This window comes from Salvia miltiorrhiza, chromosome 2 (assembly GCF_028751815.1).
Source record: "Salvia miltiorrhiza cultivar Shanhuang (shh) chromosome 2, IMPLAD_Smil_shh, whole genome shotgun sequence".
In the NCBI taxonomy this organism is placed as follows: domain Eukaryota; kingdom Viridiplantae; phylum Streptophyta; class Magnoliopsida; order Lamiales; family Lamiaceae; genus Salvia; species Salvia miltiorrhiza.
Genome location: NC_080388.1, coordinates 29,123,269 through 29,136,500, shown reverse-complemented (window position 1 = coordinate 29,136,500; position 13,232 = coordinate 29,123,269). Strand labels below are relative to the sequence as shown.

Below are 13,232 nucleotides of genomic sequence, written 5' to 3'. Positions count from 1 at the left end.
AGATTAGATAGTGAACTTAGGAAACATTGTATACAAGCATAAAACGTTCTTGCTTTCAGTATACAAATCCAACAATGAGAAGCCCTCGGCTTCCCCACAAATAACGGCGCTCCCAGGTAAGTAATATGATCATTCCCCTGAGTGAAATTCAAGACCTGATTTATTCCACGCTTCATAGACGAAGAAACTCCCTTTGCAAAGTATATGCGTGATTTCTCCAAGCTGCAAACTTGTCCAGACAACTCCCCATAGTACTCCAGAATATGTTTTATCGTTTTAGCATTATGAATGGAAGCCCTGCAAAAAATGAGAATATCATCGGCATAGAGAAGATGAGTTGGGAACAACATCGATCTACTAAAGCTCATTGGAGTGAGGCGATGAGCAGCGACACAGTTCAAGATCAGGTGACTAAGCATGTCTTCGGCGATGCCAAAAATAATAGGAGAAAGAGGATCTCCTTGTCTGACCCCTCTAGTGCAAGCAAAATATCCACTGAGATGCCCATTGTATAGGATGAAAATTCTAGCCGAGCTGAAAATGATGGAAATCCATTGAATAAATCTTTCATGAAACCCCAAAACACGAAAAACCTTGAGAATGAAATCCCAGTTCATGGTGTCAAATGCTTTCTTGATATCAATCTTGCAAGCCATGTTCGCGCTTCGATTAGTGCGATTCATGCAGTTGAAGCCTTCTGAACCAAGCATGATGCAATCATGGATAGACCGACCGCTGATAAAGCCAAAATTGATTCTGGGAAACAATATCAGAAGCAACTCTGTTGAGCCTGACCGCCAAAACTTTAGAGATGATTTTAAAGAAGAAATTCGAAAGGATGATCGGCCTGAGGTCAGAGACCGAAGACACCGCCTCCGCCTTAGGAATCAGCACAAGAGTATTAGCATTGCAACCATCGGGGAGATAAGAGTTTAGAAAGAAACAACGCACAGCACGGATTATATCTTCCTTAATGATATCCCAACAGTGATGAAAGAACACCCCCGAGAACCCATCCGGCCCCGGAGCGCTGGAAGCCTCCATGCTGTGAACAGTAGCCGAGATTTCCTCATCAGAAGGAATATCAATCAAGCCCCTATTATGTGCCTCGTTGACCTGCATGTCGATGTTGGCTTCCAAATCAACCAAATCCACATTGGTGGCAGCTCCTTGCGAAAAAAGAGCAGTAAAATGCTCCACAATGTGACGCTCAATAGCTGACTGCTCATAAACCATGTCACCCGCAATGTTGAGGTGACTAATAACCAGACCCGAATTCCTATTCCGAAGCGCCTTATGGAAAAAAGCCGTGTTTCTATCACCATCTTGAAGCCAATTGACCCGACTTTGCTGCTGAAGTTGTACGTTCTTTCTGGTAAGCATCGTGTTTATAGCAGCTTGCTTAGTTACTTCCTCATCAAAGTTATCATCCGTGTAGCCCTCCCTTGAAATACGCGCCTGAACAGAAGCGAGCTCCTCCTGAGCTTCAGCTAACTTAGCATCAAGGTTGCCAAAGGTAGTTCTGTTCCATTCCCTTAGCACACTCTTTAATCTTTTCAACTTTATCATAACCTTAAAGATCGGGCAAGGAGTGTTGGCCACGGCATCCCAGGAGTCCCGCACTAGATCAAGAAAACCAGCGTGGCCCACCCACATATGCTGGAACCGGAACGGCCTTTTTCCAGGAGCCAAACGAGATTTGCATTGAAGCACAATGGCCGAATGGTCCGACGTAAGCCTTGGCAACACATGAGAATTAACAGAATCCCAAAGATTATCAAAAGAAAAAGAAATAAGAGCTCTATCCAGAAGAGTTTCCACATGATTGGGTAAAAACCTTCTGCCCGACCAGGAAAATTGCAGACCCGAGGAGGAGGGCTCCAGAAAACCCGTGTCATCGATGAATCTGCAAAAATCCGCACAAGAACTTCTAGAAGGGAGAACCGTGCTGAGACGTTCGTGAGCTCCTTTCACAGCATTAAAGTTACCAATAAAAACCGTGTTTCCATCAATATAATTAAGAAGGTCAGCCCAGAGTAGGGGTGGAGCAAAATACCGAAAAATCGGTATACCGCACTTACGGTACCGAAAAAATACCGAAAATACCGAAATTTTGGTATACCGAAAATTTCGGTACGGTATTGTGCCGTACCGAAAATTTTCGGTACGACAACGGTATCAATTTTCCTCATACCGCGGTATACCGATACCGCGGTATATGCCGAAAAACCGGTATATACCGTTGTTTCGGTATATACCGTGCTACGGTATATACCGTTGTTCCGGTATATACCGAAAAAACTCGTATACCGTCAGAATAAATTATATATATATATATATATATATATATTTAATTAGTGGTAAATTATTAAAAGTTTTTTTCATAATTACTAAAAAATTAATGGCAACTTATAAAATATATATTTATTAATAATTAAAAACATGTAAATAAATTGAATAAATATAAAATAAATTGCATCTATGTTATTTAACTAAAGGACTTTGAAAAGTATACAAGTATATTACATAACTATACAATTATGAGCTACGTATATATCTATATTTATATGTCTACATACTATAATTCTAATTCTAGAATAACTATATCTCTAGAATAAGTTACATTCATGTTATATAAAAAAATAACTAATAGATAATAATAAGTCATAAGTAAAATTTGAAAAGTAAATAAATTGAGTAAATATAAAACTCAAACAATAATTACAAGATTTATTAGGTTATTGATGAAACTAGAATGTCAATATATAGTCAATTATAATATATAACTATATAAGTGTGAGCTATATAGTTATATTATATATGTAGACTATAATTTTAGAATAAGTTAATTCTATGGATGTAAAGTAAACAAATCGAATGGAAGCGAATATTATTGGATTCGATTCACATTCGTAAAAATAATTGCATATTCCAATGGTTACTCGAATATCTTTCAAATTTTATTTGCTATTCATATTCGATTCGTACACTGATTCGCGAATATTCGAATCGAATCAAATATCCGTTTCAATTTTTTACAAGTATATTTTAAACAATATAAATCGAAATACTTCCTACTATTTCATTTGACTTCTTACTATTTAATTCAAAATATGAAATCCTTTCGTATGAATTGAATTTGAAATCAATGTTTTTAATACTTTGATTAATATTATTTTTAATTTAAGTAAATATTACTAATTTTTTGTTTATTTTACTTTATATCTATTTTATTCTTTATTTTTAAATATTGAATCGAGCATTATGATTTTCGAATCATATTTGATAACTAATCAAATCAAACAAAATATTCATATTTGTATTCGAGTTAATCACAAAATTTCGTATTCGAATATCAAAAATTTGAATTTAATACCAAACTAAACCAAAAATATTTGATTCATTTAATTAAGGGGGAAAAATATAATTATGTTATTTTTCTAATATAAATAAAAGCAATTAATATCAAACAATGAAATACTTACTATATTTTCATTAAATTATTATTAAATACTCATTAAATCCTTGAATATAAATAAAAACAATATAATGCATTATTTAACAATATATCTCATAAAAAGATAAATAATAATATAACTATTTATTAAGTATTAGACACATAATATATATACTTTCATTGTTATCTAAGTTGATAATTTAACTTAATTATAGTGTACTAAAATATTTTAAAAGTTATAGGGTTACGTATATATTATGTTATATATAATAAAAAACTATATATGTATTATATATTATATATATTAATATTAATATATCAATAATTTCGATATACTGTATGGTATGGTATACCGACTTTCGGTATGGTATACCGCATTATCGGTACGACAACGGTATTGAAATTGTCATACCGAAATTTTCGGTATGCCGATCTTCGGTATACCGAAAAGTACGGTACGGCAACGGTATGAAAATTCTCATACCGCAATTTACGGTATGGTATACGGTATGACGAAAAATTTTCGGCATACCGTACCGATCCACCCCTAGCCCAGAGGTTCCTTCTGAGAACCGCATCATTGGCCCCATGAATAACCGCAACCCGAAAACAAAGATTCTGCCAAGTACAATCAGAAACAACAACCTGATCTGAAGAGAAGAGAATGGTAGTGGCAACAGCAGGCTGAGCCAAAAACCAAATGTTAGAGCGCCGCGGCAATCTACAATTCTGGTACCGAGGCGTGAGATTCAGAGAGTGCCAGAAACTCATCTGAATTTTGCGAAACTTGGATTTGGGCTCAATGATGCCCAAAATCAACGGAGAAAAGGAACGACAATGCTCCTTGAGAAGTCGTTTAGACTCGTCCGTAAGGCCTCGGACGTTCCAAACGAGAAGATTCATCAGAAAAGAGATTAAAAATCTGGCGATGGGGTGTCCCCCATCTCCATTTCAGCAGCCCAGCTCTTAGCTGCCATATTATGCATGGTGCGGATACTCGGCGTATCCGGTTGCTCAACCACAAAATCATGAACTTGGTGTCCCAAATCAATAGATTTGCGAAGTCTGTTCTTAATAGAATCCGTGGCCGGAGCGTGAATGCTTCTCCCACCTCGTCCATTCCCTGGCGGTCGTCCACGACCCCGCTTTGCAGCAGCTTGATTGACATCCTGAGGAATTTCTTTAAAGAAAGATTCAAGTCTCTGAATCTTCATGGCATTCTCAAGCGCTAAAGCTTTTAGATCGGTCTCATGTATCGTCCCTCCTTTAAAAGTAAGCTCTTCTTCAATCATCTCCCTTGTAGAATCATTCACCGTTCCTGTAGTAAGCGTTTCAGCAGGGGACTTCTCAAGTTTATCATTGACATTTTCCACAGTTACATTCTCGTGATTATTCGAATCTTTTGCAGGCACCAAGATTTTTCCAAGCATATCAGGCCCAGAGATAGCATTCCGATCCTCCTGTATAGACTCAGGTTGATAGTCACCTGTGTCTTCAGTTTCCCCAGCATCCCGTTCGTCAATCGGTTCTTCTGCGATGTCCTGCAATTGCTGATCTGTCACAACTTCTTTAGGTTGCCAAGCAGCCGCCGCTCCTTGCTGCTGCACAGCCTTCTGCTGTTCCTTATTAGTGATAGCATCTCCTAGCGTGTCCTGCTTAGGTGGGTCATTCTTCCCCTTAGCGTTGACGTTTTCCGCTCTATCCCTTGCTCGACGACACTTATCAGTCGAATGCCCTGTGATCTTACATCCAGTACAGAAAGCAGGAAGATTTTCATAACTGAATTCCACATATAAAGAACTATCATCTTCATCAATCATTACATACTCACGAAGGGGTAAAGACATATCAATTTCAATCAAAACCCTCGCGTAATGTCCTACTTCTCCAACCGCCGAGGAAGCGTCAATTTTTATAGGAGATCCGAGATACCGACCAATTGCGGAAATAACTTCCGGATGCCAAAGCTCGATGGGAAGGTAATAAACGCGAACCCAAACCTGTGCCAACGCTGAGGCTTCTTTGTAAGGATTAAACTTTGGAACCCATTCACGTAGTTTAAATTGACCTCCAGAAATTTCTTGTAATAATAATAATAATAATAATAATAATAATAATAATAATAATAATAATAATAATAATAATAATAATAATAATAATAATAATAATAATAATAATAACAATAACAATAATAATAATAATAATAATAATAACAATAACAATAACAATAACAATAATAATAATAATAATAATAATAATAATAATAATAATAATAATAATAATAATAATAATAATAATAATAATAATAATAATAATAATAATAATAATAATAACAATAATAACAACAATAATAAGAATAATAAGAATAAGAATAACAATAATAAGGATAGTAATAAGGATAATAATAATAACAATAACAATAATAATAATAATAACAATAACAACAACAACAATAATAATAATAATAATAATAATAATAATAATAATAATAATAATAATAATAATAATAATAATAATAATAATAATAATAATAATAAGGATAACAATAACAACAACAACAACAACAATAATAATAATAATAATAATAATAATAACAATAATAATAATAATAATAACTATAACAACAATAACAACAACAACAACAACAACAATAATAATAATAATAATAATAATAATGATAATAATAATAATAATGAGGATAATAATAATAATAATAATAATAATAATAATAATAATAACAACAATAATAATAAGAATAATAAGAATAAGAATAACAACAACAATAATAATAATAATAAGGATAATTATAATAATAATAATAATAAGAAGAAGAAGAATAATAATAATAACAATAATAAGAATAATAACAATAATAATAATAATAATAATAATAACAATAACAATAACAATAGCAATAATAATAATAATAATAATAATAATAATAATAATAATAATAATAATAATAATAATAATAATAATAATCGTAATAATAATAATAATAATAATAATAATAATAATAATAATAATAATAATAATAATAATAATAATAATAATAATAATAATAATAATAATAATAATAATAATAATAATAATAATAACAACAACAACAAGAACAATAACAATAACAATAACAATAACAATAACAATAAGGATAACAACAACAACAACAACAACAACAACAATAATAATAATAATAAGTTTAAGGGAGACTAATTACATAAGTAATGGTAGAGTAAAGTGGGCCCAATAGGTAAAAGTGTAGTAATTTTAAAAGCAAGGGAGGGTATAATTGTCCAAAAAGTAGAGTAGGAGTTTATTTCGTGGACAAATATTTAAGGGCAAGTAGGAGTTTTTTTGGTGGACGGAGGGAGTACCTTTTTATGTATTATATAGATTAGTTAGTTAATAAGAAAAATATGCATGAATACTAAAAAATATATGATTTTTTTGAAAATTACAAGAGGTGTCTATTATATAATTAAATAAGCAGAGTCTTTGAGTGTCTCAACTTTGTCCTTTGAGCTAGGTCTCATTGGAAAATAATAATAATAATAATAATAATAATAATAATAATAATAATAATAATAATAATAATAATAATAAGAGTTAATATATAAAAGTATCCACTTTCATATTGTAAAATTAAAATCTAGCCTATGAAATAAAAACATTAAAATATGGTCAGTTTTTGTGTAAAAGTACAAAATTACCCCCCACTTAAAAATTGTAAAAAATAGCCGGTCACAATTCACACCACACCTTCAATCCTCTCTCTCTCTCTCCCTTCGGCTCTCCCTCTCCCTTTCGCCACCCGTCCGCCGCCCGTCCGCAGCGCCGCGCGGCCACTCAATCTCCGGCAGCACCGCACAGCCACCACCACCGCGACGCACAGCACCTCTTTCTCATCTCCTCCGGCGACCACAACTCCTGCTACAGCCGCCGCCCTCAACAACTCTCCATCTCTGCTCGAGCTCCGGCGCCTGAGCCCTAGCTCCCCCAAATCCAGTCGCCCTCACCCCTACCCTTATCTCTCTCTGGCGAAGAGAAGCCAGATCCGCCGGCCATCCAGATTCAGGCAGATCTCTCTCGATCTCTCTCTCAATTCGATAGATCTCTCTCGATTTCTCTCTCCCTCGACAGATTCTTTATAATTTTCTAGTTTCTCTCTGTGTTGGTGGAGGTTTTGGAGCTGGTGGAGGTTTTGGTGGTGGAGGAGGCAGGTTGGGATCTGTTGCCTCTTCTGCAGATCTGTTGGGGGACGACGATCCCTCCGCCGCGGGATGGATGATACCGACAATGAGATCCGGCTGCAGGGGGACCATCGCCGAGTGCCTGGCCGGCGGAGACGACGAGTTCGAGCTCGAAAGGCGCAGTGCAGCAGCGAGCGGAGGAGCGGCGAGCGCGCGGAAAGGCGCAGTGCAACGGCGCCGCTCAGAGGCGACGCATTTTCCCAGGCAAAAAAAACCGTAGTTCCATATCTGAATAATTTTGGGGATTTTTGTCTTAATTCCCTGAAAAAAAAACTTTAGATCTGAGACGTATGTAAATGATTTTCATTCTAAGATCTGTTGAGATTGTTGATTCGGAGATTGAATGCTGAGATTGTTGATTCGAAGGAATTGTTGTATTTTGATTGTAGATTGAATTGATTCAGATAATATTTTGTTGTATTTTGATTGTTGATTTAGAGGAATTGATGTATTTTGATGGTAGATTGAGTTGTTGTATTTTGGTGTTGTACACAGTTTGATTGAGCTGTATAATTATTTTTTTAATGTTCTTAAATTCACAACCAAATTTATGAATTCACAGCTTAATGTTTTTGAATTCACGACCAAATCTATGAATTCACAACTTAATATTCTTGAATTCACAACCAGATCTATTAATTCAAAACTAAAACTCGAATTCACAATCAAAATAAATTCTAGTTTTAGTTGTGAATTTAAACTTTAAAAACTCAAATTCACAACTACTTGAATTCACAACCAAAATAAATTCTAGTTGTGAATTAAATTCAGGTTGTGAATTCGACTGATTGTGAATTCACAACCAACATAAATCTGGTTGTGAATTAAATTTTGGTTATGAATTCATTTGTTGTGAATTCACAACCAAAAAATTCTAGTTGTGAATTAATTTTTGGTTGTGAATTCGACTGGTTGTGAATTAAATTTTGGCTGTGAATTCGACTAGTTGTGAATTCACAAACAAAAAATTCTGGTTGAGAATTCGACTGGTTGTGAATTCTCAATTCACAACCAATGTGAATTCACAACCAAAAATTTTTGGTTGTGAATTCACACTGGTTGTGAATTGCGGGATTTTTTAAAGGGGTGATGTAAAGCGGCCATTTTTTTAATTTTTAATGTGGAAGGGTATTTTGGTAACAGTGGCCATTTTTTATGTTTTTATTTTAGTGGACAATTTTTAAGTTTACTATTTCAAAGTGGCCATTTTAAAAATCCACTCTAATAATAATAATAATAATAATAATAATATGATATTCAATTACGTTGTGCAATACCTCAAAATAACTCACAACTCATTGCGTGACCCAATTATTTCACCATAAGGTTAACTTTTATGTTACATATAAGAGTTAATTAGAACTAGCCAAAAATTCTTATATATATTCAGATGTAGAATGTGCTGCACTACTATTTAGATTCACCAATTTCAATTGCAATGTGTTGTTTCCTTCCATTTCACTCGAAAGGTTCCATTTAAAAGTAAATAGTTTATAATAAAATTAAAAAAAAATTTGTCAAATTAAATAAAAGAAAACCATAGAATATTTTTTTTGTGACATATTAAATAATTTATAAATTATATTGAAAATGTTTGTTAAGTGTTGAGACATTTCAAATGGAATGATCCAATTTGAAAAGTGGGGCATTTCGAATGGAACAAAGGGAGTATAATTTATTCATCACATACAATAAATACAATGTCCGGATATATTCCTAGCTCGTAAAAGTAAGATTATTTTTTAATTATGTATGACTATATATGTAAGATAATTTTATAATTAAAATATTAAGTTTGAATCTTGATCCACAAAATTAGAGTTCTCTACAATATATATGCATCACAACAATGTAACAAATGTTAATATTCAACAAAAAAATTCTCTACAACATATGTAAAACAACGTAGCAAACGTAAATATCCAACAATATATCAAAGAAAAATATACTCCCTCCGTCCGTCAAAAGTATTCCGCTTTGGCTGGGCACGGAGTTTAATAAAATTGGAGATGATGTTGATGTAGTGGATCGAAGAAATGGTCCCACCACTTTATGAGATGTGTGGTTGAGATTGAATTTGGAGTGATTTTTTGTAAATAAAGAGTGTTTGTAAGAATAAAATATAAAGGTGGATGGTGGGATCATGACTTAAAAAGAAAAATAAAATACTTATGTGGAATATTTTTAGCGGACTGAGGGAGTATTATCTTAACTTAGCACGAGTCCACGACCATGCAAAATCAAATGGATAATAGATTATTCGAGAAAATATTCTGTATGAAAACTAGTCCAACAACCACTAGTTATGAGGGTGACCTGCTTCATTTTAATAATTTGGTCCACAAAAAAGGTGTCAAACAAACAATAATTTAATAAGAGAAAAAGAAAAAACATGAAAATAAAATATGAACTTGAATTCTCATAAACCAGCCCTGTGTGGCGAAGGTTTCATATGTCACATCTAACATGGCATCCATGATGGGACCATAGAATAATTAATTCTTGAATCCTAAATATTCTAAAATATCTGAATTTTTAAGAGAATTTAATTAGTTTTCGATTTTCGAAGGTTGTGCTTGGCCTCGTTTCGGCCACACGGAATTTTCTAACATATGTCGTTGGGGGTTTGGCACGAAGTGAATGGTTTTTTTGGTTTCCCATGCCATGGCCATGAAAATTTGATTTTATTTAATTTCCATTTTGTCCAAATTTCAGGCTGCTGCATCAATTATTTTCCATAATTTAGACTATTGTATGGAAATAAACCGCCAGTTTAGATTCCAGAAAGTTTTAGTAGAAGACAAACTTATTCTCCCTCAATCCACCTATGTTCCTTTTGTTATTTTAATCCGTCGATATCATTTTTATTTTCATTAATAACAATAAGATCCTTAAACTTCACTCACAATAATAGTGGTATTCAAAGTTTATTTATAATGCTTCATCCGTCCCACGAATCTTGACACGTTTGGTTTCAACACGAGAATTGAAGAAATTTTAAATTAGTGTTTTAAGTGTGTAGATAATAAAGTATAAAAGTGATAAAATATGAGAAAAAAGGTAATAAAAGTGATAAAGTATGAGATAGAATGTAATAATTATTACCTTATTTGGAAATGTGTCAAAATTCATGGGACGACCCAAAAAAGAAAACGTGTCAAGATTCCTGGGACGGAGGGAGTAATATTCATTATTATCAATTACTATTCACCACTTTCTTAAAACTCGTATCGTCCACAAAGTGGAAATAATATCGTGAACTGAAGGAGTATCTTCACTACAAGAAATGAAGGGTTTTAGCCACACATGGATGTGTGGCTAAAAGTATATTTATGTGTCACTGTTTCTTTTTACCCACACATAAGTCAAATGTCAACATGTGTGGGTAAAACTTTGTGAAGAAAAGGTATTATCCACACATATGTATATGTGTGGGTAAATCACCAAACATTTACCTACACATATATATGTCACGAATAATACATTTTATGTGTGAGAAAAGATATTTATGATATACTGCAGCGATGATGTGGAAATGACATGGCATTTACACGTGGCAAATTTTATGTGTGGGTAATTCATCAAGCCTTTACCCACACATATATATGTCACGAATAATTTATTTTTTGTGTGGGAAAATATATTTTTGAAATAATGCAATGATGACGTGGAAATTACGTGGTTTTTACACATACCTTTTGTGACACATATATGTGTAGCTAAATCTTATAAATTATGTATAGGTAATTATTTTTTAATATTAATTTTAGAAGAAATATTATTATTTTTTAAATATATAAAATAAGTGTGGATAAATGTTATTGTGTGTGAACAATATTTTTTATCACAATTTTTATAAAAATATAAAATAGCATATCATACATTATATGAATCAAATATAATGAATTATGAAATACAATCTTTTCATGTATCGCATACAATGATAGATACATTGATAAACATATAATTCGAAGTGTCTTCCTAAAAAGAAAGAAAATGAAAGAAGGAAACAAGTCCTATTGTTTACATCCTATGCTCCATGGGTTGATGAGCATCTGCGTCCTTTTACCCTGCAGCTTTTTTGCAATCCTCGATTTCACAATGGGTTGATGAGCATCTATGTCTTTTGAAAGTCCCTTCACTTTTTTCGCTTCTGCTTCAATTCTCAACTGCTCCTTTCGTCTAGCTCTCCGGTTAAATTATACCCGAGTCACCCTTTTGGTTTTCTAAGAGCTGCATAGTTTCCATCACAATCAGTGATATTCACTTTTCTTTGACAAATTAAATTGAGAATATAAATATTATACGGATCAATTTAACAATGAAAAATGAATCCACTAGCACCAAAAGAGAGATGTTCAATATGGACCCCGCACCAGACACCAGAACCCATAACTATACAAGCAAAGCTACTTGTTCAATTATCCTTGCAGAAAAAGGAAACAAACATAATAGATGGTTAAAAGAACCCAAAACAAATGACTCTCACCTCTTTTCTGTATCCACATCTCCATCATCAGCCTGATTTTCATTTTGTTCATCATCATCATCATCAGTTCCATCATCCGCATCTGCCTCAAGGAAATATTTCTGACGCATATAAGAGGGAAGTGCATGAAAACTTCATATGCAAATAAGTGAAAGCACATGAATATGGAGGGACAATATTCATTTCCACTTCAAGTGACCAGTTCGGGATGAAGTACGAACATATTCATCAATAGCTTCACCAGGGACAACTAAAGGGATGGGCTGAGGCCCCAATTCATGTTGGTAAATTTTCTGCATTTCATCTGCAACAGCACGAGCTAAGGTATCCTATGGTAACAGAGTGTAAGGTTGAACCATTAATATAGAAAGAAAAAGAAAAATGATGAAATTACACACATAAGAGATTGATACCAACCTGATGGCTCTCAGGATGAGGATTGAATGAACATCCAGGATGTTCAACCTCAACAGCAGGAATAACGCAAGATTTGGGCTTCTGTCATGATTAACTGTTAAATAAACCCCATAGATTCTAAAAGAACTCGCATTCTAGTGAAATATATTGCTCAGTACTAACATCAAGAAGTTCTAATGCATACAGAGACAACTGAGAAACTATAAGAATCTCTAACATGCAATACTTATCACATAATGCCTCATTGAACAATATAATTGGCTACACATGCAGACACCAAAAGTGCAGAACAGATTATATTATACCTTTTCTATTTTGGCCTTGACTTCTCCTGCAAAAGTGAAATAGCAAACTCTATTAGAAATAACAAAGGGTCGTCGCAAACCTAATTCTCTGTGTTACAGCCACAAAGACAAAATGCATCACAAATTCAGAAAACCATATATTAGTGCAATCAACACCAAAGATATCTCCACACTGTCAACATTTTCCGAAAATTTCCAAAGATCAAAGACTTTCTAGATGCCTTGGACAAGGTCACGAGGCTGTCAGACTTCAAACCTATTGAGTGAGAGTTTTCTCCATGGAATCTTTGAAAATCGTCGTCCATTCGACGTTG

General features: G+C 33.5%; 1 protein-coding gene and 1 long non-coding RNA gene across 2 annotated transcripts; both read right to left on the bottom strand.

Moving 5' to 3' along the window:
• Positions 1–717: 717 nt before the first annotated feature.
• LOC131008251 (uncharacterized) lies at positions 718–4,228 on the bottom strand. Its single transcript, XM_057935142.1, has 2 exons — positions 3,990–4,228; positions 718–1,906 (listed from the first exon to the last, which is right to left on the bottom strand). Exons 1-2 carry the CDS (start codon positions 4,226–4,228, stop codon positions 718–720), a joined length of 1,428 nt encoding a protein of 475 aa, XP_057791125.1.
• Positions 4,229–11,563: 7,335 nt separating this feature from the next.
• Positions 11,564–13,002, bottom strand: LOC131013230 (uncharacterized). Its single transcript, XR_009097595.1, has 3 exons — positions 12,614–13,002; positions 12,197–12,525; positions 11,564–11,940 (listed from the first exon to the last, which is right to left on the bottom strand). It is a non-coding gene; the product is annotated as an uncharacterized LOC131013230 (long non-coding RNA).
• Positions 13,003–13,232: the final 230 nt, after the last annotated feature.

Excerpts from the sequence above, each read along its gene's own strand:
- LOC131008251 (XM_057935142.1), bottom strand. The coding sequence starts at position 4,228 with ATGAGTTTCTGGCACTCTCTGAATCTCACGCCTCGGTACCAGAATTGT. Across the intron at positions 1,907-3,989 it reads GCTAGGGGTGGATCGGTACG|ATTCATCGATGACACGGGTT; the intron begins GTATGCCGAAAA and ends GGATTTTTGCAG.